General features: G+C 49.4%; 1 protein-coding gene across 36 annotated transcripts in view; it reads left to right on the forward strand.

Moving 5' to 3' along the window:
• The window catches only part of nrxn1a (neurexin 1a), a 2,579,010-nt gene that overhangs the window by 1,994,239 nt on the left and 560,473 nt on the right, over nucleotides 1-24,298 (forward strand). For all 36 annotated transcript variants that reach the window (XM_072507900.1, XM_072507883.1, XM_072507882.1 and 33 more), the window contains one exon: nucleotides 6,566-6,747. In XM_072507900.1, the coding sequence (XP_072364001.1) occupies nucleotides 6,566-6,747 (182 nt within the window). The remainder of the gene's footprint in view (nucleotides 1-6,565; nucleotides 6,748-24,298) is intronic.

Below are 24,298 nucleotides of genomic sequence, written 5' to 3' on the forward strand. Positions count from 1 at the left end.
AGGGAGATGATTCAGAGGCAGGGCTAAAGGACCCTGTGGGAGATATTGGTGAAGGTGTGGGTGGGGAGGTGAGTGGGGAGGTGGCTGGGAGGGGCGCGGTGATAATGGATGTGGGGGTACCCGCGGGAGCCAGGTCCCGGAGGGAGACTGTGTCCTGAATCCGCTCGACCAGGGGATCGGCCTTATGGCTCATTGCGTGTTTCCGTAGGAGGACCGGTCCAGTTTTCGTTAACCAGGACAGGAGCGAGATCCCGAAGATCGACGTCCTGGGAAAGACAAATAGACGGTTGTGAGGGGTCTCGTTTGTGGCAGTACACAGAAGCGACCAGATGGAGTGGAGCGCGTCAGGGAGGACCTCCTGCCAGCGGGAGACTGGGAAACTTCTAGACCATAGGGCCAAAAGGACGGCCTTCCAGACCGTAGCATTCTCTCTCTCCACCTGCCCGTTCCCCCGGGGGTTGTAGCTGGTAGTCCTGCTCGAGGCGACCCCCTTACTGAGCCGGTACTGACGCAGCTCATCACTCATAAAAGAGCAGCCCCGATTGCTATGTATATAGGCGGGGAAACTAAACAGGGAGAAAATGCTGCGCAGGGCCTTGATGACAGTGGCAGAGGACATATCAGGACACGGGAATGCAAACGGGAAGCGGGAGTACTCATCAACAACGTTGAGAAAGTACACATTACGGTCAGTGGAGGGGAGTGGCCCTTTGAGGTCCATGCTGAGGCGTTCAAAAGGGCAGGAGGCCTTCACCAGGCGAGCCTTGTCCGTTCGATAGAGGTGCGACTTGCACTCTGCACAGATTTGGCAATCCCTGGTCACAGCCCTGACATCCTCAGTGGAGTAGGGCAGGTTGCGGGCCTTGACGAAGTGAAGAAGCCGGGTGACACCCAGGTGACAGAGGTCGTTGTGGATAGCCCGTAACCGGTCTGTTTGCGCGCTGGCGCATATACCGCAGGACAGGGCATCTGGGAGCTCATTGAGCTTCCCAGGGCGATGCAAGATGTCGTAGTTATAGGTGGGGAGCTCAATTCTCCACCACAATATCTTGTCGTTCTTAATCTTGCCCCGCTGTGTGCTATTAAGCATGAAGGCAACTGACCGTTGGTCTGTGAGGAGAGTGAATCTCCTGCCGGCCAGGTAATGCCTCCCGTGTCGCACAGCTTCCACAAAGGCTTGTGCCTCCTTCACGACGGAGGTGTGTCAAATCTCGGAGGCATGGAGGGTACGGGAAAAAAAGCGACTGGTCTTCCTGCCTGGTTGAGGGTAGCGGCCAGGGCAAAGTCCGACACATCGCTCTCCACCTGGAATGGAAGGGATTCATCCACAGCGTGCATCGTGGCCTTGGCAATGTCGGCTCTGATGCGGTTGAAAGCCAAGCGGGCATCAGCCGTCAGGAGGAAAATGGTGGACTTAATGAGTGGGCGGGCCTTGTCCGCGTAGTTGGGGACCCACTGAGCATATTGGGCATAATACGAGAAAAACCCCAGGCATCGTTTCAGGGCCTTGGGGCAGTGGGGAAGGGGGAGCTGGAGAAGGGGGCGCATGCGGTCGGGGTCGGGCCCTAGGACACCATTTTCCACGACATAGCCGAGGATGGCTAGCCGGGTTGTGCGGAAAACGCATTTCTCCTTATTGTAGGTTAAATTAAGGAGTCGGGCGGTGCGGAGGAATTTGTCCAGGATCGCGTCATGGTCCTGCAGGTCATGGCCGCAGATGGTGACATTATCCAAGTACGGGAACCTGGCCTGCAGCCCGTACTGGTCCACCATTCGGTCCATTGTTCGTTGGAAGACCGAAACCCCGTTGGTGATGCCAAAGGGGACTCGGACAAAATGGAAGAGGCAGCCATCTGCCTCGAAGGCAGTGTACTGGCGGTCTTCCGGCCGGATCGGTGGTACGTGGTGGTACGTGGACATCAAGTCTACCTTAGAGAAGACTCAATACTGCGCAATCCGGATATGCGCGGGAGGGGGTACGCATCGAGCTGTGTGTACCACTCTCCAGGGGCTGTTAGCCTCGATGATCCCTTCCTCCAGGAGCCGCTGAACCTCTGACCTGATGAAGGCCCTGTCCTGAGCACTGTACCGTCTGCTCCGGGTGGTGATTGGCTTACAGTCTGGGGTGAGGTTCGCGAAGAGCGACGGAGGGGCGACTTTCAGGGTCGCGAGGCTGCAGATCGTGAGAGGGGGCAGGGGTCCCCCGAATTTTAGAGTTAGGCTTCTAAGGTTGCACTGGAAATCTAAACCGAGCAGGAGGGGAGTGCAGAGATGAGGAAGGACGTAGGGCTTAAAGTTAGTATACTCCACGCCTTGGATTGACAGGTTTGCGATGCAATACCCCCGGATCTGCACGGAGTGCGAACCGGGGGTGAGGGATATAGTCTGAAGATGGGGAGGACCCGGAGGGAGCAGCGCCTTACCATATATGGGTGGACGAAACTATCTGTGCTCCCGGAGTCGAAGAGACAGGACGCCTCCTGCCCGTTGAGTTTGACGGCCATCATTGAATTTCGCAGATGGTAAGGCCTGGACTGGTCGAGCTGGACTGAGCTGAGGTAATACGGAGGACTATCTGTGCCAGCAGTATGATCACAACATGGCAGCGTCGGCGATGTCGGCCAAGATGGCAGCCCCCAAGGGTCGCACATAACAGGCTGTGTCGCTGACGACGGCCAAGATCGCACCCCCACGGGTCGCACGGGGCAGATGACACGTCGGAAGGGGGCGGTCCCGGCAGGCACGATGCCACGTTGCGAGGTATCTGAGCCTCAGGCCGGCCCTGACAGGACTTGATTTTGGGGCTTTAGAGCGGCTCAGACATACCTTTGCAAAATGACCTTTCTTGCCGCACTCATTACACACAGCGCTGCGTGCTGGGCAGCGCTACTGGGGATGCTGGCCCTGCCCGCAGAAATAACAGCAAGATCCTCCGGAGCTGGCCGGCAGCTGCGCGGCGCAGGAGTGAGGTACACCTGGGTCGGGTGATGGCTTCACCTCTGACGTCCCCGAGGATGCCACGTTGTCGGACGGGAAGGCCTCGAGGCTCTGGAAAGTCACTCGAATGAGGTAGCCAGGCTGTTTAGCACAGGGCTAAATCGCTGACTTTGAAAGCAGATCAAGGCAGGCCAGCAGCACGGTTCAATTCCCGTAACAGCCTCCCCGAACAGGCGCCGGAATGTGGCGACTAGGGGCTTCTCACAGTAACTTCATTTGAAGCCTACTTGTGACAATAAGCTCACTGCGCCATGGTAAGCTGCTTTTCTGGCGTAGCGTGGCCATTGGATCGCGCCCTCTGGATACAGAGTGACTGTTTCCACTTATAGGAAAGAGCATAATGAGAGACCGTCAAAATACTCACACAATAGGGAATTCAGAAGAAACATTTTTACCCAAGGAGTGGTGGGAATGCGGAATGCCTTGAAGCATAATAATAATCTTTATTGTCACAAGTAGCTTATATGCTTATATTAACACTGCAATGAAGTTACTGTGAAAAGCCCCTAGTCGCCACATTCCGAAGCCTGTTCAGGTGCACAGTATAGCATAGTATAAGTATAGTATAAAATGTGTTGAAGGGGAAGCTAGTCAAGCATATGAAGGAGAAGGAAATCTACGGCTATGATGACAGATTTAGATAAGGAAATATGTGAAAGGCTCACGGGCAATATTATCTCCATGACGAACTGCTTGGGTCGAATAGCTTGCTTATATGTCACACCCAATATATGTAATCTTATGCATGTAAAGCCAGAAGTGGGAAAGCTGGAGGTGGGTTGTGGTCAGGTTTGAGATATTTTTAATCACCCACTGGCCCGCACCCACCCTTGATAGTTAAAATATTCCCTGCCTCCCTCTCCAATTGCAGCAGTAAGCACACTTGGGAAACATTTCTTAGTTATATACAACGTAAATTTTCTTTTACTCCAACAGTATGCCTCTCATTCACCTCTTAAACGTGACCTTCCATTTTCCACACCAATCAAACTGTAGCCTCTCTGAGTGAGGTAGTCAATTAAGTGCCGATTGATGTTTTATTAGGGATGTGGACTCATGCCAAATAAAAAGATGACTAAGACAAGACAAACTCATTTTAAACAGAACAGAAGCAGCAAAGTGAGGAGGCTTTCTACCGCTCAGCCTCGGCTGAATTTGAAAGATCATGGAGGTGATAGACAGATGTCCAATTCAATGCACCTGCCAATGATCAGTGACCTGATCATTCCAAGCCTTTTGTTTATTCTAGATTTGCAATGTACTTTGCCATTTGGTGGGAAAGATTGTCAAATTCTGCTTCCATTTAAAAGCTGCAACTCAGCTTTTGATGGTGTCTTCTCTGGTGTCATGAATAAGACATAAACAGCTAATTTTCATTGATTCCCTTTAGTGTATTGAGCCACAACAGTACATGGCGAGGTCAGAGCCACAGCTGTTTGCCAGGAAGGTCTATATTTGCTCCAAAACAAAACATATATTGCAAACATTTATGAATAATGCTCTAAGGTTATCAAAAGAACAATGTATTCATATGATAATTTATAAGTAACCTGTTTTCCATAGGTAAAAATAACCAAGTCAATAAAGGACCTCTGAAGGTGTTAGTTTTATATTTTAACCTTTGGATTTGATCCGGGTGCTGATGGCATCAGTGCCACAGGGCTTGCGTGCACAATTGTATTGAACTGTTGAATGATAAGATCTGGGTTCTTTTCTGTTATTGGCCACATGCACATGGAAAACCCCAGGGAGATGCTGAACCATGCAAAGCACTTCCCTTGAGGAATAGAGAAAAATAGAAGGGTGAGTTGTCCCATCCCTGTCTCACGCACATTCAAGCAGTTAGTTGAATGTATCAGGTTGTCTATCTGCTTGCAATACCAGATGGGGAACCGAATATAGAATAGCAAGCAACAAATTGGGTGAAAATATTTTGTAAAACACAGGGGAAAAGTCCCAATTTTCAAATCAGTGTCATAATTCCTTTTCCCCCCCAAAATTTCATTACACCAGTGATCATCCTTTACCTGTGTCAATCTGACCATTAGATATTGATTGAGAATTTTACCTTATTGACAATCTCCCTTACATATCCATTTGACCAACGATTACGCTGGGTGAAGTCCATTTTCCTCTTTGTCAATGGTGCCAAATACAGCATTTTCCAAAGATCTTTAGGAGTGCATGGATGGAGTTCAAACTACCTGAGTCCATTTCTGCCCTTAGGCTGCATCATTCCGCCCAGTGATATTTCTCCTTTTCTGATATTTAAGCAAGCTTGAAACTCCTGCCTTAAATATAGTAGGGCCTGAGTTTAAATCTAAATATTGATGCAATCAGCACTGCAGCACCATTTCACCTACTGCATTCAGGAGTCCACATAAAACTCACCATGACAGCTAAGCGATATGGGGAGGGGGTTGCCAAAAGAGGCCACAGAAAGTTCCAGAAGTGCTACTTGTATGTGAGGTATTTGAGGGCCAAGAACAGGATGTTCCCTGGGTCCCACACAAAGTCCTTTCCAAGCTTCCTCATCCCTGGTAGTGCCTTTGCCGCCCTTGACTGGCATTGACTAGGCAGTCACACTCCAACCCCCTCCCACCCTCAACCCCTTACTTTCTGTCAGGGATCACTCCCAGCACCCCAGCACTTGGTTCAATTCCCATTCCTGTTTAGAGTTCCAATGGCACGTTTAAATTATTTCCTTTCTGATTGATCTGACCACCTACTTCAGAACTCCTGCCTGCAAATCTATTCTGAGTTAAATCAACCTTCTTGTGTTTAGCTGTTGACTCCAAAGAGGAAGTGGGTTTTAGGAGAATAAATTAGTTATCTGAAAGATTCTTCAGTTGCAAATTCTGGGCTGAGATCTCTAACAAATGCAGGAGGTAGTTAACATTTATTTGTTGATGTACCATACTGATCATGAACCAGTAGGAGATGATCAGCCAATTTGAATCACTGTGTGATACCACAGGGGTATCTATGTTTTAATCTGATTTATAATCATGTAAGTGCATGATGAGGTATTTGTATCCATTGTGTTTATGTTGCATAGCGTTCTTAGGCTCACAGAAAACAAAACCAATCTGCTTGTGGCATTCATAGTTCATTAGGCATCCCTGCCTGAGGTGACTTGCTAACACTGTGCTGAAGTTGGATTTCTTTATGACAGATGGAAGACAGTGAGTTACATATCCAAGTGGCTCATCACGATTAGATTCAATGAGATCCCATGATAGTTATTTCTAACATGAATTTATTCTATACAATGCGTACTAAGTATAGTAGAACTGACATGACATAGATGAAAGTTCATAACAAAGCTATTGTTGTCAGTGTTACCATAGTAACACTTTTTTATTCAAGGAGAAGTGTACATATTTTATGCATTTCAGAATGCAGAACAATGTATTACATAACATATATATGTACAGTTTAAATTGTATTCAAGTATGTTATTGCACAGATAATTGTGATTTTATTGATATATATATATAACCATCTCTGCTCCTATACTTAATATTTAAAAGACGAACTTCTGAAAATATCTATTTTCTTCTTCCAGCTGGCACAACGTACATCTTTAGCCGTGGCGGTGGACTAATCACTTATACGTGGCCCCCCAATGACAGACCAAGTACCCGGGCAGACAGACTGGCTGTGGGATTTGACACACATGTAAAAGATGCCATTTTGGTGCGTGTAGATAGTTCTCCTGGGCTTGGAGACTATCTACAGCTTCACATTGTAAGTAATCAAATGCAGATTGAAAATGATTTTCTCTACGCAAACAAAATCCAGACAAAATTTGTTATTGTTTTGTTCATTGGATTTTATGAAAAATAATGACGTGTTAACATGTCGAGATTAAGGAGGCTTTAGTGTGCACTGAATTTTAGTTTGGATTTATACTGCAGTCTTTGGAAACTCAAAACAGTGTTCTCACACTTCGTGGAAGTCTTTTGAAGCTACTTTAATATTAGTCATGCTAGAGCTGTTTCCACCTGGTTGGGCTCAGGTTGGGCAACCTCAAAAGGAAACCTGCCAGTTCATTAAAGCCTGCCATCAGTTAAGAATCAATCTTTTCTGAGACCAACTTAGTGAATCTGGCAGTTTTATTTCAGGGTTGTCACTTACTGTTCAAGACCCCATATGTCTGAAGCAGGCAGCACTAGCGCTGCACAAAGCAACTCGAGCTACACGGCCACTTTTAATCACAAAATTCATTTTGCATTGACACAAAAGGGACAGTATAAATGCAGCATAAATATTCACAGTAATATTGAATGATATAAAACAAAATGAAGATAGATCACTCTCCCATTTCCAAATTAGTTTGGTTACACCGTAAATCTATATCCACAAAGCTGCAGTGAAATAACTCATTTGTTTCCTCGTTTTTCACAGTTTACCCTTTTAATTCTCTGAACAAAATAGCACAATGGAAGACAATTAGTTACTTTCTCTAGAATTTACAAGAATGAAAATGACCAAATCATCATCATATGTTATGGCTCAACAATGACTGTTTCTGTATTGTATATATTCTGGATATTGAGAATGCCCACAATGGTTATAGAATGTGACTTTAATAATCTTCAATAACTGGTCAATAACAAGCCAATTTTTTGCAAATATTAAGACATTTGTTTCACACTTGAAATTTGGAATCCCAGAATATCGAGTCAGACATGCTACATGCCTGCATTCTAATTATGGAAATCAATCTAGCCATAAATAAAGTAAGTTAGGAAAATGAACTAAGTTATCCTGGTATGCAGGTATTAAAATAGTAAATATGAAAATCAAATAATCAGTAAAATGTAAAAGGTGCAATGATAAGTAAATTCAAGTGGTGCACAAAACCCTATGGACGGGATTCTCTGATCCTGAGGCTGTGTTGACCCCATCGTAAACGCCATCGCGTTTCCCAAAGGCGTCAACATGGCCTCAGGATCAGCAATGGGCCAGCACGGCACTGGAACGTCCCATGTCACTCCAGCTGCCAATCCGGTGTCAACTGAGTGGCGTGGGGTCCCGCATGCGCAACGGCACCGGCGCCAATGCGCGCATACGCAGTGGCTCCCTTCTCCGCGTTGGCCCCGACGCAACATGGCATGGGGCTACAGCGGCCGGTGCGGAAGAAAGGAGGCCCCCAGCAGGAGAGGCTGGCCCGCCGATCGGTGGGGGCCCCAATCGCAGGCCAGGCCACAGCACCCCACCGGGGTCGGACCCCCCCTCTCCCCCACAGGCTGCCCCCGGACCCTTCCACGCCGAGTTAAGACCGGCGGGACTCGGGTATTGTTACAGCCATCCCGGGCCGAGAATCGGCGGGGGGGGGGGGGGGGGTGCCATGTAGAGCGGCCCCCGACCGGTGCCACACTGACCACACCGGCGCCAATGGTAGCGGAGAATCATGTCCCGCCATCGGGACGCTGTGGCGCAATTTGCGCCGGTCGCGGCGATTCTCCGGCCCGGCCCTGGGCTGAGAGAATCCCGCCCTTTATGCCTACTTCCTGACCACAATTGGGAATTCTTTGGGTAGAATTTAATGCCCCCCCCCCCCCCCCACTGTGGTGAGTTTTGTGGTGGGGTTATTTACCTGGTGGGGATCACGCCACCTTCCTACTGATTAAGTCCTTGATGGGAAGGTATGTGGATGGCCATTCTGCCCAGTCACCAGTTGAGGCCCATATAAGTAGGCAATTAATTCCCACCCATTGGCCTCATCCTTCAGGGGCTGGTTTAGCTCACTGGGCTAAATCGCTGGCTTTTAAAGCAGACCAAGGCAGGCCAGGAGCACGGTTCAATTCCCGTACCAGCCTCCCCGAACAGGCGCCGGAATGTGGCGACTAGGGGCTTTTCACAGTAACTTCATTGAAGCCTACTTGTGACAATAAGCAATTTTCATTTCATTTCAGCCACTGGTATTAACCCAGGGGCAGGCAGGGGGACTTGCAGATTGCTTGAACGTTCCAGTGGGACCCCACATACAAAGGCACTCACTGCCTCATCGAGGGACCCAGCATATGGAGGTGGGTGGGAGCCTGCTGGGAACCAAACTTGCCCTTGCTCCCAGCCTCCGACAGACCAGCAGCTCTTGGTGGACGAATCCTCTGCCTCAAGGTCTTTGATCCCAGGGAAGGCCCACGCTATCCAGTTAAGTGCCTTAATAGCAAGTAATTCAGAGGGCCTTCCCGAACAGAGGCAACACAGGGCTTTTGACAGCTCTACAGCTGGCAGCTGAGACCCACATAGCCTCCATTAAATACCACCCTTTATCTTTATTCTAATCACATTATTATAAAACTGACTGTTTGAAATGGATAGTTAATTTAGAGATAGCTATCACATGGTGCACTTTCCATTAAAAAAGATAAGGAATAAAGTGCACTTTGCAGCCCTCATGGAAATTAATTTGTATAAACTTGTCATGTAAAATTGATTTAGTCAGAGAAAATTTCTGGACTTCTCTTCAACTATATTCAAATACATTAGCATTCAGCACAAACACTTTTTCAAATATTTAATATCCGTTTCACAGCAATGAGTATGGACTCAGTAGTTCATACAATACCTCAAGTTTCAAAGTATCCATGCACTCATTCACACTTGTGTATCTCATCATGAAGAAGTGAAATCAAATCGTGAAGACATAATAACAATATGTAAATATCACATAGTAGGGTAAAGATCCCAATATGTTCATAATTGCATACAGGGAATACTGAAGATAAACAGCACTTAAGTGAAACTGCAGTGAGTATTAATATTCTCTGACTAAAATTGGCAGAGCATTATTTGTCACATTTAGAAAAAACTCCCAAATGCCAAATATAATTATTCACTGAGATCACCTGTTATCAGGTAATTGCATCATGACTTTCACACAGCTTACCCAACTATTATGTAGGTATGCACATCACCATTTGTCTACAAAGGGAAGCATTTTCCTCAGTGAATTTTATGTTAATAAGTGGTTGCACAAATTGGAGATAGATATCTGGTTATCTGGCAATGTGCATTTTTATTTATTAAGGCTAAGATAATGCATAAAACTGTACATTAGAATAAAAGGCAGTTAGTAGGCTCTATTTTATTCGGTGCTGTGTTGTAAAGTTGTTCGACAATTTGTTGCATCATGGTTTCAGTTAATGCATTCAATATTTTAGTGAATTCATATGCTGCTTCTAATGCAGCAAACCCAGTTGTCTTACAATGTAGTGCCAAGGATGCATAGCTGCTCTCTACAAATATATGAGGCTCAGTTCCTCAGAATTGATACTTTGTAAGTATGTAAACAACTAGTTTGCAACCTTGTTGAGGAAAATATGATACTGGTACTAAGTTATGCATTGAACTAAAACACTGAATCTAACACGTGTTGGATTGAAATTCTCTATCTGATTGCTGTGAAGATCCTTTGTAAAAAATCATTTTAGAGTTGTCTCCAACTACTTTGTAGGGGTTGCAGGTACAGATTATAATTTTGTCTTCATTTGACATTAGTTAAAAAAAGCCCACCTGAACGGTGCATGAGATGGTGCTCTTCTCTAATTCAGTTAAAGGAGATTCTTGGTCACAATGGTGGCTGGCGTGTTACTCTGAATTTGATGGTGCTACATCTGACTTTTAGAGAGCTTGGTAGTCACTGGATGATAAAAACGGAGAAGCCATCCATCTCTAGCACCGTGAGGCATGATGAAATCTCAAAGTTTGTGTGAAGATAGAAAACGTTCACAAACAGACTAAGATCATTTTGAAAAGGAAATTTATTTATTTTGCTTCATTTTTGGCTTTTTAATGTTGGATAATTCCCTGGCAAAGTGTTTACCACACGAAGTGTTGCTTTTACTCATTATTTGAAAAAAAAAAGCTTCAAGCAGCTTATTTATGCCTGTACCGGCTGATAATTCTGAATTCTCCCTTCGTGTACCCAAACAGGCGCCAAGGGGCTTTTCACAGTAACTTCATACTTGTGACAATAAAAGATTATTATTATTATATGCTATTATCTATAAAATCCCTCAATAGTTAGTTCTTATTTCTGTTACAACACCAAGGAAAATCAACTTTCTATAATGGATGAAAAATTAGGTAAAAATCTTTACATATTTAACCGTTTTAAGTGCACTCAGATTTTTTTCAGTCCTTTGATCATAAATCAACATAGGCAGCAATGTTCCATGTTTTGTTGCAAATTGTTTATGGTACGTGTCTATCCAGTGACCTATTCTCTGGTCAAATTGCTGAAGTTTGTTGGTAATGATCTCTCCTGGAGTTATTTGTACTCGAACTCACAAGACTTGTATCCTGTTTCATAATCGAACAGTACATCACTTAAGTTGTTGCTATGCTATTTAATTGCGTATATTTGTGTCTGTGTCTGCAACCTGCCTCATTCAGGCAGCACTAACTCCCCTGCACCGTTATCATGGGAGACTAATGTTGTTTGATTTTGGTTTAGTTTCTCTCCGTGGAGCAATTCATGTGAGCATTCCAAGTGCTGTTTTCCTGTTCCCTAATTGCTCGTATCTCTGCAAAACACCTGGGCCTAGAGTTTCCGTGGGTTTTATCAGCAGAATCTAGATAGAATTCAGCAAAGTAACTGTAAAAATAACAGAAATTCTAATGCAAGTTACATCGAGCATAAGTAGAGTTTACACAATTGCTAATACTGATTTGAGAATCTTTTTGGCTGAAGTCAGTCCGATCCACAAAATTGGCACAAGATTGAAATAACAAGGTGGCAAGCTTCTCCTCCTCCTCAGGAGATCATGGTGTAGGGGCTAATATTGCAGCATGGATGGAGCATTGGATAGCTAATAGGACACAAACAGTAGGGATAAATGTGTATTTTTTGCGTTGGCAACATGTGACAAATGAAGAGTCACAGGGACCAGTTCTGTGGTCTCAACTATTTGTAATTTATATCAATGATTTGGCTGAATGTATGGTTGCTAAATTTGCTGATGACACAAAGATAGATAGAAAAGTAAGTTGTGAAGAGGACATAAGGAGTATGCAAAGAGTGATAAATAGATGAAATGAGCAGACAGAAATTTGTACAATGTGCGAAAATGTAAACTTATCCACTTTGGCAGGTAAAATAGAAAAGCAGTGTGTTACTTCAATGGACATAAATTTCTGAATTCTGCAGTATCGAGAGATCTGTATGTCTGGCACATGAATCAGGAAAAGTTAGTATACAGCAAGTTATTAGGAAAGCAAATGGATGATGTCATTTATTGCGAGGAGAATGGAATATTAATGTTTTGCTGCAGATGTACAGGGTGTTGGTAAAACCACATATTATGTACAGTTTTTGTCTTCTTATTTAAGGAAGGATACAAATGCATCAGAAACTGTTCAGAAAAGGTTAACTCAACTGATACATGGAATGGTGTGGTGGAGGGGGGTGTTGGTGATAGTTTGAAAGCAACGATTGGAGAGGCTGGGCCTGTATTCATTGGAGATTAGAAGTTTCAGAGGTAATCTTATTGAAACATATCCTCCCTTCTGGGGACTAAGTCCCCACGCCGGCGGGAAAACCGGCGCAACAACTCCGGCGTCAATGGTTCTCCAAGGTGAGGAATTCTCACATTTCTAGGGGGCTAGGTCGACACCGGAGGGGTTGGCGGCGAATCAGCCGGCGCCGAAGGGACGGCGCAAGTTCGCACATGCGCGCGAACGGCCGACGTATTCTCGCGCATGCCCGGGGGTTCTCCTCTCCAGGCAATATGGCGGAGCCCTACAGGAGCCCGGCACATAAGGAAGAAGTGCCCCCACGGAACAAACCCGCCCGCAGATCGGTGGGCCCCGATCGTGGGCCAGGCCACCGTGGGGGCCTCCCCGGGGTCGGATCCCCCCCTTGCCCCCCCCCCCCCCCGAGGACCGCCCACACATACTCACCTCCCAGGTCCCGCTGGTGCATGAGTTGAGTGATTCACGCCGGTGAGACTGGCCAAAAATAGACGGCCCATCGGGGCCCGGAGAATCGCTGGGGGGGGGGGAGGGGGGGGGACGCTGTTGAAAAACGCCGCCGGAGAATACGGCAGCCGGTGTCGGAGGTGCCGGGCGGGATTCGCGCCTCCCACCGGGGATTCTCCGACCCGGCGGGGGGTCGGAGAATCCCGCCCATAATATCCTGAGGGGACTTGACAGGGTGGATACTGAGAGGATGCATCCCCTTGTGGGAGAAATAGAACTAAAGGACACCATTTAAAACTAAGGGGTCTCCCACTTAAGATTGAGATGAGAAGACATTTTTTCTCTCTGAATGTTATGAATGTATGAAAGTCCCTTCCCACAAGATGGTGGAGGCAGGGTCAATGAATATATTTAAGGCAGAAGTAGATGGATTCTTGATTAACTATGGAGCAATCTAAACTAGGGATCATTTAAGTTATGAAGAGAGGTTGGATAGGATTGGGTTGTTTTTGCTGGATCAGAGAAGACTGCAGGGCAACCTGATTGCGGTGTACAAGATTATGAGGGGCGTGACAGGGTGGAAAGGGATAGTTGAGGGGTCGGTTACGAGGGGACACAAGTTCAATTGAGGGGTGGGAGGTTCAGGGGGGATTTGAGGAAAAAAAATTTTACCCAGAGGGTGGTGACGGTCTGGAACGCACTGCCTGGGAGGGTGGTAGAGGTGGGTTGCCTCACATCCTTTATAAAGTACCTGGATCAGCACTTGGCACATCTTAACATTCGGGGATATGGGCCAAGTGCTGGCAAATGGGACTAGGATTGGCAGATCAGGTGCCTTTCATGCAGCTGTGCAGACTTAATGGGCCGAACGGTCATTTCTGCACTGTATCTTGCTGTGAGTCCAAGGTTATTGCAGCACACCCTTCCCCGATGAACTCAAGGCATTCTATGCTCGGTTCGAGCAGGTAACCAACAATCCGCTGTCGAGTGCCCCAGCAGCCCATTACTCATCCATACCCACAATGACAGCTTCCGAAGTCGGATTGGCCTTCCTGAAAGTGAACCCTTGGAATGCGACGGGCCCGGACGGGATCCCTGGTCGTGCACTCAGAGCCTGCGCAGACCAGCTGGCAGAGGTGTTCGCAGACATCTTTAACCTGTCCCTACTCCACTCCGAGGTCCCCACCTGCTTCAAGAAGACCACCATCATACCGTTGCCAAAGCAGAACCAGGCAACGAGCCTCAAAGACCACCGTCCGGTGGCCCTGATTTCAGTGGTTGTGGTAAACCACTGTTGACCCTGTATTAGGTGATGTACGGTGGGACCTGTACTACAGGTTCGCCGGTAGTCCCTGCCTGCTGGTTCCGCCCAGGAGGTGGGGTATAAATATGCGTGTCCTCCAGCTAGCAGCCATTTTGCCAGCTGCTGTGGGAGGCCACACATAGCAATAAAGCCTCAGTTGGATTCAACTATTGTCTTTGTCCAATTGATCGTGCCTCAATTTATTGCTATCAGTTTCTAAGGATGGACCTCCATATCAAACCGGATCGCCTGCAGCTGGATCTGCACTCAAGCGACGCCAGAAAGGACTTCCAGCACTGGCTCACTTGGTTCGAAGCGTATATTAACGCGGCACCAACCCCTGTTCCGGAGGCTCAGAAGATTCAGATTTTATATTCCAGGTTGAGCTCCAAAGTCTTTCCGTTAATCCAGGACGCGGCGAACTACGCCAAAGCCATGACTCGACTCAAGGACAACTACGCACAGAAAACAAACTCACTCTTCGCCAGGCACGCACTCGCCACTCGCTCTCAACTCCCTGGAGATTCCATAGAAGACTTCTGGCAGGACCTAATCCCACTAGTCCGGGACTGTGACTGTCAGACTGTTACGGCCAAGGAACACTCAGACCTCCTTATGCGGGACGCTTTTGTGACTGGAATTGGGTCAGATCTCATACGCCAGCGGCTCCTAGAAGGAGCCACGCGTGACCTCGCAGAGACTAAAACGCTAATGCTCTCCATGACGGTTGCCCTCGCAATGTCCAATCCTACACCCCCAGCCGCGTGGCCCACCCCTCCTACGCTTCGTGGACCCCACAGACAGCCGCCCCAGCGAGGACGCTGCCCACCCAATACGCCTGCGCTGCACGCCAGCCAGCGAACTCCGGGGGGGCCCCGATGCTATTCTTGCGGCCAACAGAAGCACCCCCGCCAACGCTGCTCGGCCCGCGCTGCCCTTTGTAAAGCCTGCGGGAAGAAGGCCACTTCGCCGCGGTGTGCAGGCTCAGTAGCCGCTCTCGCCCCCACCCTCCTCGGTCATGGACAATGCGCGCCGCCATCCCCCCCCCTCAGACCACGTGCGGTCAGTGGGCGCAGCCATCTTCATCTCCGCGCAACACGTGCGTTTCATGGGCGCCGCCATCTTGTTCCACCCCCGCAACATGCGTTCCATGGGCGCCGCCATTTTGTAACCCTCAAGATCTTTGGCGCCGTCATCTTGTCTACCCCTCAGCACATGGGCACCACCAGCATTCCGTGACCTGGGCTCACCAGCCGCCCAATTACCCGACGACCAACCAAGACTCGCCTCCATGTCAATCGACCAGTCTCGTCCGTATAACCTGACCAACCCATCCACCAGCGTGAAAGTCGACAGACATGTAACCTCCTGCCTGCTGGACTCCAGGAGCACCGAAAGCTTCATACACCTGGATATAGTAAGGCGCTGCTCGCTCACGATACACCCCCCCAACCAAAAAATCTCCCTGGCCTGCGGATCCCATTGCGTAGCGATCCGGGGGTACTGTACGGTCACGCTGACGGTCCAGGGCGTAGAATTCACCGGCTTCCGCCTCTACGTCCTGCCTAACCTCTACGCTGCACGAATCCTCGACCTGGACTTGCAGTGTAACCTCCAGAGCCTATCCCTGAAATTCGGCGGGCCCTTACCACCCCTTACTGTGTGCGGCCTCGCGACTCTAAAGGTCGACCCACCTTCCCTCTTTGCCAATCTAACTCCAGATTGCAAACCCGTCACCACCAGGAGCAGATGGTACAGCACCCAGGACAAGACCTTCATCAGGTCCGAAGTCCAGCGGCTGCTTCGGGAAGGCATCATCGAGGCCAGCAACAGCCCCTGGAGAGCTGAAGTAGTAGTAGTTAAAACTGGGGAGAAACACCGAATGGTTGTGGACTACAGCCGGACCATCAACCGGTACACGCAGCTTGACGCGTACCCCCTCCCACGCATATCTGGCATGGTTAACCAGATTGCGCAGTACCGGGTCTTCTCAATGGTGGACCTGAAATCCGCCTACCACCAGCTCCCCATCCGTAAATCGGACCGTCCATACAACACGTTCGAGGCAGACGGCCACCTATGCCACTTCCTTAGGGTCCCTTTCGGCGTCACAAACTGGGGGCGTCATTCTCCGACCCCCCGCCGGGTTGGAGAATCGCCGGGGGCTGCCGTGAATCCCGCCCCCGCCGGTTGCCGAAGTCTCCGGCACCGGATATTCGGCGGGGGCGGGAATCGGGCCGCGCCGGTTGGCGGGCCCCCCGCTCGATTCTCCGGCCCAGCTGGGCCGAAGTCCCGCCGATAAATTGTCTGTCCCGCCGGCGTGGATTGAACCACCTTTTGAACGGCGGGACAAGGCGGCGTGGGCGGGCTCCGGGGTCCTGGGGGGGGCGTGGGGCGATCTGGCCCCGGGGGGGTGCCCCCACGGTGGCCTGGCCCGCGATCGGGGCCCACCGATCCGTGGGCGGGCCTGTGCCATGGGGACACTCTTTCCCTTCCGCCTCCGCCACAGTCTCCACCGCGGCCGCTGACGCTCCCACGCATGCACCGCCCCGAGATGCCATTTCCGCGCCAGCTGGCGGGGCAACAAAGGCCGTTTCCGCCAGCTGGCGGGGCGGAAATTCCTCCGCCGTCGGCCTAGCCCCTCAATGTTGGGGCTCGGCCCCCAAAGATGCGGAGCATTCCGCACCTTTGGGGCGTGGCGATGCCCGTCTGATTGGCACCGTTTTGGGCGCCAGTCGGCGGACATCGCGCCGTTTCGGGAGAATTTCGCCCTGGGTCTCGGTCTTCCAAAGGGAGATGGACCGAATGGTCGACTGGTACGGGGTGCGGGCCACCTTTCCGTACCTAGACAATGTCACCATCTGCGGCCATGATCAGCAGGATCACGACGCCAACCTTGCTAAATTTCTCCACACAGCTACTCTCCTAAGTCTCACTTACAACAAGGAGAAGTGCGTGTTCAGCACGAACCGCTTAACTATCCTCGGCTATGTGGTCCAGAACGGAGTTCTGGGACCCAATCCCGACCGTATGCGCCCCCTCATGGAGCTCCCCCTCCCCCACTGCCCCAAGGCCCTCAAATGCTGCCTGGGGTCTTTTCGTACTACGCTAAGTGGGTCCCAAACTATGCGGACAAGGCCCGCCCACTCATACAGTCCACCCAGTTTCCCCTGACGGCTGAGGCCCAACAGGCCTTCGCCCGGATCAGGGCCGATATTGCCAAAGCCACAATGCATGCTGTAGATGAGACACTGCCCTTCCAAGTAGAAAGCAACGCATCAGACGTCGCACTTGCCGCCACCCTCAATCAGGCAGGCAGGCCCGTGGCATTCTTCTCCCGCACCCTTCATGCCTCAGAAATTCAGCACTCATCCGTCGAAAAGGAGGCCCAAGCTATAGTTGAAGCTGTGCAGCATTGGAGGCATTACCTGGCCGGCAGGAGATTCACTCTCCTCACTGACCAACGGTCGGTAGCCTTCATGTTCAATAATACACAGCGGGCAAGATCAAAAATGATAAAATCTTGCGGTGGAGAATCAAGCTCTCCACCTATAATTACGAGATTATGTATCGCCCCGGCAAAGTCAATGAACCTCAGATGCCCTATCACGAGGTACATGTGCCAGCGCACAAGTAGACTGATTGTGGGCCCTGCACGGCAACCTTTTGTCACACAGGAGTTACACGGTTGTACCACTTCATTAAGCACAAAATCTGCCCTACTCCATCGAGGAAGTAAGGACAATCATCAGGGACTGCCAGATCTGTGCGGAGTGCAAGCTGCACTTCTACTTGCCGGACCGCGCGTGCCTGGTGAAGGCCTCCCGCCGCTTTGAACGCCTCAGCATGGACTTCAAAGGCTCCCTCCCCTCCACCGACCGTCACACATATTTCCTCAGTGTGATCGACGAATCCTCCAGGTTCCCCTTTGCCATCCCATGCCCCGACATGACGTCTGCCACTGTCATTAAAGCCCTCAACACAATCTTCACTCTGTTCGGTTTCCCCGCCTACATCCACAGTGACAGGGGATCCTCATTCATGAGTGATGAGCTGCGTCAGTTCCTGCTCAGCAGGGGTATCGCCTCCAGCAGAACGACAAGCTACAACCCCCGGGGAAACGGACAGGTAGAAAGGGAGAATGGGACAGTATGGAGGGCCGTCCAACTGGCCCTACGGTCCAGAAACCCCCCAGCCTCCCGCTGGCAGGAGGTCCTCCCTGATGCACTCCACTCCATTCGCTCATTATTCTGCATTGCCACTAACAATACATCCCATGAACATTTTTTGCCTTCCCCAGGAAGTCCACATCTGGGCGTCGCTCCCGACTTGGCTTACAGCTCCGGGAACCGTGCTTCTCCGTGAGCACGTCCGGCTCCACAAGGTGGACTGTTTGGTGGAGAGGGTGCACTTGCTCCACGCAAACCCCCAGTACGCCTATGTGGCATTCCCCGACGGCCGCCAGGATACTGTCTCCCTCAGGGACCTGGCACCAGCAGGTTCCACCCCCACACCACCCCCTTCGCCCCCGGTGCCACCCTCCCCTTCCCCGACGCTTACAACAGCAACCCCCCCCACCCCCACCCCCACCCACCCCAGGACCGTCCATCCCCCCTCTGCCCACGCCTGACGATGAAGAGGATTTTGGCACGCTCCCGGAGTCACCTTCGACCAGATCAGCACCAACATCGCCGACACCACTACGTCGCTCCCAGAGGAACATCAAGGCCCCGGACCGGTTAAACCTCTGACCGATCCACTGGATATCAAAGGACATTTGTTTGCTCAAATCTTGTAAATATTAAGTCATTGTTGTAGATAGAACATAGAACATTACAGCGCAGTACAGGCCCTTCAGCCCTCGATGTTGCGCCGACCTGTGAAACCACTCTAAAGCCCATCTACACTATTCCCTTATCGTCCATATATCTATCCAATGACCATTTGGATGCCCTTAGTGTTGGCGAGTCCACTACTGTAGCAGGTAGGACATTCCATGCCCTTACTACTCTCTGAGTAAAGAACCTACCTCTGACATCTGTCTTATATCTATCTCCCCTCAATTTAAAGCTATGTCCCCTCATGCTAGACATCACCATTCGAGGAAAAAGGCTCTCAATGTCCACCCTATCTAATCCTCTGATCATCTTGTATGCCTCAATTAAGTCACCTGTTAACCTTCTTCTCTCTAATGAAAACAGCCTCAAGTCCCTCAGCCTTTCCTCATAAGATCTTCCCTCCATACTAGGCAACATTCTGGTAAATCTCCTCTGCACCCTTTCCAATGCTTCCACATCCTTCCTATAATGCGGCGACCAGAATTGCACGCAATACTCCAAATGCGGCCGCACCAGAGTTTTGTCCAGCTGCAACATGACCTCAGGGCTCCGAAACTCAATCCCTCTACCAATAAAAGCTAACACACCGTACGCCTTCTTAACAACCCTCTCAATCTGGGTGGCAACTTTCAGCGATCTATGTACATGGTCACCGAGATCTCTCTGCTCATCCACACTGCCAAGAATCTTACCATTAGCCCAGTACTTTGTCTTCCTGTTATTCCTTCCAAAATGAATCACCTCACACTTTTCTGCATTAAACTCCATTTGCCAGTCTCTCAGCCCAGCGCTGCAGCTTATCTATGTCCCTGTATAACTTGTAACATCCTTCCACACTGTCCACAACTCCACTGACTTTAGTGTCATCTGCAAATTTACTCACCCATCCTTCTACGCCCTCCTCCAGGTCATTTATAAAAATGACAAACAGCAGTGGCCCCAAAACAGATCCTTGTGGTACACCACTAGTAACTGGACTCTAGTCTGAACATTTCCCATCAACCACCACCCTTTGTCTTCTTCCAGCTAGCCATATAGTTATCCACCACCCCCACTGGACTCAATTTTTAACAGGGGGTGAATGTGGTAAACCACTGTTGAACCTGTATTAGGTGTTGTACGGTCGGACCTGTACTACAGGTTCGCCGGTAGTCCCTGCCTGCTAGCTCCGCCCAGGAGGCAGGGTATAAATATGTGTGACTTCCAGCAAGCAGCCATTTTGCCAGCTGCTGTGGGAGGCCACACATCTGATAGCAATAAAGCCTCAGTTGGATTCAACTATCGTCTTTGTACAATTGATCGTGCCTCAGTGGTAATGAAGTGCTTCGAGAGGTTGGTCATGAATCGTATCACCTCCATACTCCCAGAATGCCTTCATCGACTGCAATTCGCATACCGCAGCAACCGGTCCACAGCAGACACCATTTCCCTGGCCCTACGCTCATCCCTGGAACATCTCGACAACAAGGACTACTACATCAGACTCCTATTTATTGACTACAGCTCCGCCTTCAACACCATAATCACAGCCAACAGACAACAATCAGTAACAATGAACAACAACTCCTCCTCCACAATAGTCCTCAATACCGGGGCCCCACAAGACTGCGTACTTAGTCCCCTACTCTACTCCCTGTACACACACGACTGCGTGGCAAAATTTGGTTCCAACTCCATCTACAAGTTTGCTGACGATACGACCATAGTGGGCCAGATCTCAAATAACGACGAGTCAGAATACTGGAGGGAGATAGAGAACCTCGTGGAGTGGTGCAGCGACAACAATCTCTCCCTCAATGCTAGCAAAACTAAAGAACTGGTCATTGACTTCAGGAAACAAAGTACTGTACACACCTCTGTCAGCATCAACGGGGCCGAGGTGGAGATGGTTAGCAGTTTCAAATTCCTAGGGGTGCACATCTCCAAAAATCTATCCTGCTCCACCCACGTCGACTCTACCACCAAGAAAGCACAACAACGCCTATACTTCCTCAGGCAATAACGAAATTCGGCATTTCCATGCACCATAGAAAGCATCCTATCGGGTTGCATCACAGCCTGGTATGGCAACTGCTCGGCCAGGACCGCACGAAACTTCAGAGAGTCGTGAACAGAACCCAGTCCATCACACGAACCTGCCTCCCATCCATTGACTCCACCTACACCTCCCGCTGCCTGGGGAAAGCGGGCAGCATAATCAAAGACCCCTCCCACCCGGCTTACTCACTCTTCCAACTTCTTCCATCGGGCAGGAGAAACAGATGTCTGAGAACACGCACAAACAGACTCAAAAACAGCTTCTTCCCCGCTGATACCAGGGGCGAAATTCTCCCCCAACGGCGGGATGTCCGCCGACTGGCGCCAAAGCCGGCACCAATCAGACGGGCATCGCGCCGGCCCAAAGGTGCGGAAGGCTCCGCATCTTTGGCGGCCTAGCCCCAACATTGAGGGGCTAGGCCGACGCCGGAGGGATTTCCGCCCCGCCAGCTGGCGGAAATGGCGTTTGTTTTCCCGCTAGCTGGCGCGGAAATGCGGCGCATGCGCGGGAGCGTCAGCGGCCGCTGTCAGTTTCCCGCGCATGCGCAGTGGGGAGAGTCTCTTCCGCCTCCGCCATGGTGGAGGCCGTAGCGGAGGCGGAAGGGAAAGAGTGCCCCCACGGCACAGGCCCGCCCGTGGATCGGTGGGCCCCGATCGCGGGCCAGGCCACCGTGGGGGCACCCCCCGGGGTCAGATCGCCCCGCGCCCCCCCCCAGGACCCCGGAGCCCGCCCACGCCGCCTGGTCCCGCCGGTAAATACCAGGTTTGATTTACGTCGGCGGGACAGGCAATTCCTGGGCGGGACTTCGGCCCATCCGGGCAGGAGAATCCAGCGGGGGGTCCCGCCAACCGGCACGGCCCGATTCCCGCCCCCGCCCAATCTCCGGGAGCGGAGACTTCAGCGGGGGCGGGGGCGGGATTCACGGCGGCCAACGGCCATTCTCCGACCCGGCGGGGGGTCGGAGAATGACGCCCCTGATTCCTAAATGACCCTCTTATGGACTGACCTCTTTAACACAGCACCCCTGTATGCTTCATCCGATGCCGGTGTTTTATGTAGTTACATTGTACACCTTGTGTTGCCCTATTATGTATTTTCTTTTATTCCCTTTTCTTCCCATGTACTTAATGAGCTGTTGAGCTGCTCGCAGAAAAATACTTTTCACTGTATCTCGGTACACGTGACAATAAACAAATCCAATCCTATTGGGGTAGACTGAATGTGGAATCAAGGCCACAGTCAGATCAGCCAAGACCTTACTGAATGGCAGAGCAGGATTGAGCGGCTGAATGGATGACTCCTGCACCTATTTCATCTGAATGTATGTTCTATCAATTGTTCCTGTTTGAGAGGGTTTTTAAATTGCACAAATTTTCTTAGACACATAGACATAATTTGGCCTGTTTTAAAAGTTTTTGCATATTAAAACAGTGTTTCATTTACTAAGAAACTGACTAGTGTACATCAATGAAACCTGCAAAAGTTTAAATGATTTTCAATCTCAGTGATTTAAAATCAGGTTACTCACAGGTGGAGGACTTAGATACTTTATTAAAAGTGTATATTTTGTGTGATAATCCATTTTCAGTTGTTTTAATAAAACTGCACCAGTTTACCATTCTGAAATACATGAACAAAAGTATTTTAATGTCAGGAGGAAATGTGATTGGATGCTTTTACGCTGACTGGTTGTGCTATGGAAAAATTTACACTCATGATTATGCAAGTCCATTTTAGTAGAGACCAAACTGTAACCTGACCATGCAATTGTGAGAACAATTCGCACCCAATTTCCTGATTGCTGCCAAAGCGGCAACTCTACCCCCTGCTTATACATCCAATCTAAAGTCAGTTAGTTTCTATCTTAATACATTCTAAGAATTGCCTCTAGGAGTTTAGAAATGATGAGTTAAGATGGCTTTGGGCTATTCAATTTGTTCTAAAGAATTTAAAGTGAGTGAGAAGTGTTTTTTTTCCTAATTGCATTTCAAGGCTTTTTGCTTTTCAAATATGCTTCATCTTTTCCCTAAAAAGGAAAGCAAGAACATTTTGCACAGAGCCCCTCAAATCAACCTGACCACTTTGATACAAAGAGCACTTAAAATGGGACACACATTATTTTCATTCCTTTGAGTAAAGATCTTTTCAGTTGTGCCAAACAGATTAAACCATCGTTTTTCAAGAAGTGTTTGAAAATAATGCACCTGCCTCAATTGATAATGTTAGTCTTGTGATTTAATTGCAGGATTGGTGATTGTCAGTGCCAGGGTTGATGTGCCAGGGTGCCCAGGTGGCAACAGCAGTGCCAGTGTACCACCCTGCCCAAAGAGCTTTCACCATGTGGCATCCAATCCCCTGGAAGACCCCACAAGTGCCGCTCTGTCTGGCCCCTGCTTGTGGAGACCAATACTGAAAAGCACTCCCCCAAGGTCTCCAAGGCAAGTGGTAGATACCATGCATCAGGTACCTCAGGAATCTGCACATTAAAGTGAGACTAGCTGTCTCGCTTTAATATGCAGATTTGCTAAAAAGTGGTCCCACCCACAATGGGTGGGATTTACATTGCAACATTTTACGAGATCGCGTTAGATCTCGCGAGGTGTTGCAAACTAGGTTGAAGCCGGGAGCGGGGTCTCCTGGCTTCTAGCGGCCACGCTGGACCATGACGAGCTGCTTTTTGGGCACAGCGTGGCTCTAAAATCGCGCTCAATGTTTTCAATTTAGGCCATCAGGCATTCCGGAAGATTAAAGCCTGTGAACATTTCTGCACGCAAGTGAAATACAGAAATGCATTTATTATTCCAAGAGTATGGGAGACATTTCCCCCATGAAAAATGTGATATAAAAAGCACGTTGTAGGAAATGGTGTGATCTTCAACCTCTCTTTTAGAGAGTGAGCTGTAATCAGTGGGCGTGATCTACTGGCCACAGTGTGCCCGGAAAACAGTGCAACATGGCCGGTAAATGATGGAAGACCCTGCTCCTATCTATCTAGCTTGCTACGCCTCGCGAGATCTAACGCGATCTCGCGGGATGTTGCGATGTGAAGCCCACTCATTGTGGCCGAGGTCATGTTTTGGCAAATATGCATATTAGAGCAAGACAACTAGTCTCACTCTAGTATGCAGTTCCTTGAGGTAACAAGGCATTGGGATCTATCCCCTTCATCTCGGAGACCTCCGGCGAGCG

The sequence above is a fragment of the Scyliorhinus torazame genome, chromosome 1 (assembly GCF_047496885.1).
Source record: "Scyliorhinus torazame isolate Kashiwa2021f chromosome 1, sScyTor2.1, whole genome shotgun sequence".
Classification (NCBI taxonomy): domain Eukaryota; kingdom Metazoa; phylum Chordata; class Chondrichthyes; order Carcharhiniformes; family Scyliorhinidae; genus Scyliorhinus; species Scyliorhinus torazame.